A 4,689-nucleotide genomic window follows, 5' to 3' on the forward strand; every position below is an offset into this window, starting at 1 on the left:
CTCAAAAAAAAAAAAAAAAAGATAATAATGGACGTATAGAGAGGGCACAGGGCAGAGGGAGGTGACAATGAAGGTATCGCTGGGGCATGTGGGGAAGTGCCCAGCCCAGCCACCCACTTGATGTCCCACAGAGGAGCAGGGTATATCCAAAATTAGAGCTAGAGGCAGTAGAACTAGGAATTAAGGGAGGGGGCCGTGGCTCACATCTGTAATCCCAGCACTTTGGAAGCTGAGGTGGGCAGATCATTTGAAGTCCGGAGTCCGGGACCAGCCTGGCCAACATGGCAAAACCCCATCTCTACTAAAAATACAAAAAATTAGACAGGCGTGGTGGTGGGCACCAGCTACTTGGGAGGCTGAGGCAGGAGAATCACTTGAACCTGAGAGGTGGAGGTTGCAGGGAGCTGAGATCACTCCAGCCCGTCTCAAAAAAAAAAAAAAAAAATGAACTAGGACTCAAACCATCGAACCTTAAAGGGGCTTCCAGCTCATCTCATCCTACATGCCCATCCTGCAGATGGGAAGATAGAGGCCCTGCTTGAGGTCCCAGAGCACGCCCAGGAGAAGAACTGGGCTCAGCCTCATCCCTTCCCTCCACCTCCCCCCACCCGGCCCACCTGTGTCAGATGCTGTTCAGAGGCAAAGCCGAGGCCGTAAACGGTGTTGGCGCGACTGTCCGCCCACTGCCCGAACTTCTGGGAGGTTTTGGTAAAGGTCATGTTGGGAGTGACAGTGCTGTTGATGATGGCCTGGGGTTGGGGAACAAAGTTCAAGGTTGATGGGACGGATAGTAACAGACATGAAACCCCCAGGTATCACCTTGTATTAGCGTCTGGAAAGTCTTTACTCTGAGCCATTTCAGGAGACAGACTAGGGCCCTGGAAGGCTCAGAGTTTCCCATCCCTTGGGCACACAGCAAGCCAGCCGCCAGACCCAGGCGTGTCACCAGGACCCCTGGTGCCTCTGCCCCACCCAGACCCCACCCGGACCTTGGCGCCCCCGATGCTGATGATGCGGTAGACATTTCGGGTGGCATCGTAGAAATAGGAGACAGTGAGTGCATGCTTGCCCGCCGGGATCCAGTTTCGCTTGGTGGTCGGGTCGATTTGGAACACGTGCGCCCGTGTGCTGAAGATTGGCTGCTCCCTGTGTGGGGAGAGGGTGATCAGTAGGGGCCGGGCACCCCCCCCCCTTAGAAAGCTCAGGTTCAGGCTGGGGAGGTGGGAGCTCACCTGGCTGTGGACATTGGTCAGGCTGGGCTGGGCAGGCTCTAGGGGGCAGCCAGAGAGGTGGCAGGACCTGCTAGTTTGGCCCCTAGGGAGAGAGGAGGGACTATGAGTGACCCTCAGGCCAGGTTGAGGGAGGCCAAGCAGGGTCCAGCTCAGGACCCATTATCAACAGAACTTTCAATCGAAAAGGCAAGAGAGGCCCAAAGCACACCCGGTGCTTTGGGAGGCTGAGGCAGGAGGATCATTTGAGCCTACGAGTTCGAGACCAACCTGAGCAACATGGTGAGACCCCCCCCCACCTCTACCAAAAATTTAAACAATTAGCCAGGTGTCCTGGCATGTGCCTGTGGTCCCAGCTACTCGGAAGGCTGAGGTGGGAGGATTGCTTGAGCCCAGGAGGTCAAGGCCGCAGTGCAATGAGCTATGATCGCACCACTGCACTCCGGCCTGGGCAAGAGAGGGAGATCCTGTCTCCACAAAAGAAAGAAATGTTAGAAAGAAACAAAAAGGCAAGATTATTATTATAGATCACTCAGAGCAAGTGGACCCCATCTTTCTTTGTCTGGGGGAAGCCCCCTCCACAACCTGTGCAGGAGATGGCCCTCTGAGAGGAGCCAGGTGGCTGCTGCTGACATCCAGATGTAAATCTCTCATCGTCCTAGTTACTGCACCCCCCACTCTGCCCCATGAAGCCCCCTCCATCCTGGGCTGAGTTGTGGAGGCCACATATCTGTGAGTTCTTTCCATTCACCCACGACTGGCCAGGGAGAGGTTCTCCATCAAAAACTGGGGCATTGAGAGGTGTGTAGTACTGGGAGACCAGTTCCCCACTACGCCCTGCAGAGGGACCCCCCCCAGCTCCCACCCTAGCTAGAGGCACACCTGGCAGACCAGAGTCCAAATCCCCAGGGAGCCCCCAGCCAAGTTAAAAAGACAAGATGTAGCCAAACAGCCAATCCCAGTGCCCACCTCGGGCATAGCAGAATGCACACTGGGAGAACAGGGCTCCCCAACCTCGCCATTGGTCCATCCAGTCACCCCGGATGTGCAGGGGACCAAGGAGGGGTTTGGGGGAGGGGGAAGATAGGCGGGGGAGGGGAGGCCCCAGCCCAGCAGCCTCTGTGGTCAAAGGGGGTATGCCCCCCCCATCGTGTCCTGGGCAGCTGCTGTGCCGGTCACAGGGTCTGAAACCGGAGCCCCTGAGTGGGGGTGGGGCGGGAGCTCTGGCCTGGACCGGAGGCGGGTCCTGCGCCAGGTGGGAGTTGGGGGACGCAGGGGTCCCGGGAACCCAGGCCCTTCCGGTCCGGCAGCTCCTGCTGCGACTTGCAGCGTTTGGGGAAAGTTACTCACCAACTAGTCATGCGCTCGGATGCCACCGGCCACGGGGCTCCCGGAGGGGGGTCCGACACCGCCCAGTGCCCGGGATCCCCAATCTGGCCGGTGGGTGAGGCCCCATCCCATGCACCCCAGTCCGGGGGGCGGGGAGGGGGCTAATATTCATTCAGGATCCAGTCCCCACCCGAGGCGGGAGGACACCCAGTGCGCGACCCAACTCCGGGACGCGCGCCCTGACCCTGGAACTTCCGAGATTCCCGCGACAGCCCCGTCTCTGGGCACAGAACTTCGGGGACACCTCTTCTGCCTCCTCGAACCCGGTCCGGAACTTTGGGGACCCCCTCGTTGTCCCGGACGCCTAAACTTCGAAGACCCCCTGCCACCCTTCCAGTCCCCAGTCCGGGACGTCGGGGCCCCTCCCACGCCAGGCTCCCACCCCAGGTCCGCAACTTTGGGGACTCCTCCGCAGCCTCCTCCAACGCCCGGTCCAGAACTTTGGGAACCTCCCGCGCGGTCCCCTCACCGACCCTGACTCCAGAACTTCGGGACCCCGCGCTCCCTCCGGCCCTGGAACTTGGGGAGCCCTCGCGCCGCTCCCAGTCCCCAGGTCCGGAACTTCTGGGGACCCCCTCCCGCGCCCTTCCCTTGGCCCCGGGACTTCGAGGCCCCCGCGCTCGCGGCGCAGTCTCGGCCGGCCGGGCTCACCCCGCGAGTGTCCGGGCGCGAGTCGGGTGCGGCCCCCGCGGCGCTGACTCCGCGCAGCCGGGCGCCCCGCTCGCTCCCTGGCTCCCGGGCCCGCGCCCTCCGCGCCGCCCTCCGCGCCGCCCGCGTCTTTGTCTGCGCCGCCGCCGCCGCCGCCCGCGCCGCCTCCGGTCCCATCGCGGCGGGTCCCGACGCGGCCGCCGCCCGCCCCGCCTCCCCGGGCCCCGAGGCCGCCCCGCTGCGCCCCCTGCCGGCTGTTTGCACCGGGCCAGGTGGGGGAGGGGCGGGGAGGGGCGGAGGTGGGGGGGCTGGGGCGGTGGAGGGGGACTGGGGGGTGCGGGGGGTCGGGACTGGGAACAGAGGGTGGGGACAGAGAGACAGAAGGAGAGGGACATCTGGGATGAGAAAGAGACCCAGAAACAGTCACGGCGGAGACAGGCAGAGAGACAGGAAGCAGACGGAGAGATACAGTTGCAGGGACAGCGATGTGACCTCACCCTCCTGTCACCTCTCAGGGGACAGCTGCCTCTGTCCCCACCACCTGAGGTCATGACTTTGGGCCTGTGAGGGAGGTCAGGTCCCTCCCGGGCTGACGTGGGTGGTTCAGTGAGGTTCCGGAGGGGGCTCTGGGTCCCGTCCAGCCACGGGGCTCTCGTTTCCTGGCAACATCGATTAAGCACCTACTGTATGCAGACAGTGCATACAGTAGGTGCTCAATGGGTGTTGCCAGGAAACGGAAGAGATCAGCTTCGGGAGGGAACAGGAAGCAAGACAAAGAAAGAGAAGCCTTCCTGTCTGTTCTGCCAGCTCCATCCCTGGGCAGAGCATCTGCCCACCTCTGTCCCTCCCAAGACAATGGTAAAATGCCCATGATGGTTGGATTAAGGTTATCATTGCTCTTGTTTGAGGGTCCCAAAATCCCGGGTCTCTCATCTCCAATGCATGGTGTGTCCCCTCAGCCGCCACTGGCCTGGGTTTGTCACCTCTGGTCACAAGGAGCGTCCCCTTCTCACACTTGCCAGGAGAGCGTCCTTCCAGAGCTGTGCTGGGATCCATCTCCCCAGCCCCAAGCCCATGGGTCGCACTTGTCAATCCCGGTGCTGCCCTCTCTCTGGCACCTTCTCCAAAATCACACATTGCCGTTGGTTTGTGGGCAGAGACCCTGCAGCTCCCTGGAACCAAGGCCTGTGGCGCCCTAAAGCTCTGAGCCTTGCATTTGAGTCTCTTTCTTTCTTTCTTCCTTCTTTCCTTTCTTTCTCTGTCTCTCTTTCTTTCTTCCTTTCTCTTCTTCCCTCCCTCCCTTCCTCATTCCCTCTCTCCCTGTCTCTCTTTTTCTTTTCTTTTTTTAAAAAATTATTTGGCCGGGCGCGGTGGCTCAAGCCTGTTATCCCAGCACTTTGGGAGGCCGAGGCGGGTGGATCAC

At 60.9% G+C, this 4,689-nt stretch overlaps 1 protein-coding gene across 5 annotated transcripts in view; it reads right to left on the reverse strand.

Annotated features, from left to right (window-relative positions):
* Nucleotides 1-4,689, reverse strand: part of HOMER3 (homer scaffold protein 3) — a 12,825-nt gene that overhangs the window by 7,261 nt on the left and 875 nt on the right. The window contains exons 1-4 of one of the 5 annotated variants that reach the window (XM_037728788.1): nt 3,764-3,781; nt 1,233-1,314; nt 990-1,146; nt 618-749 (exon numbers count right to left, since the gene is read on the reverse strand). In XM_037728788.1, coding sequence (XP_037584716.1) covers nt 618-749; nt 990-1,146; nt 1,233-1,246 — 303 coding nt within the window. In that variant the 5' untranslated portion in view covers nt 1,247-1,314; nt 3,764-3,781. Of the gene's footprint in view, nt 1-617; nt 750-989; nt 1,147-1,232; nt 2,552-2,579; nt 3,191-3,269; nt 3,436-3,763; nt 3,782-4,689 lie in introns of those variants that run through there. The other 4 variants (XM_017501338.2, XM_017501337.2, XM_037728787.1 and 1 more) reach the window with 4 other exon arrangements.

The sequence above is a fragment of the Cebus imitator genome, unplaced genomic scaffold (assembly GCF_001604975.1).
Source record: "Cebus imitator isolate Cc_AM_T3 unplaced genomic scaffold, Cebus_imitator-1.0 Scaffold280, whole genome shotgun sequence".
Lineage (NCBI taxonomy): Eukaryota > Metazoa > Chordata > Mammalia > Primates > Cebidae > Cebus > Cebus imitator.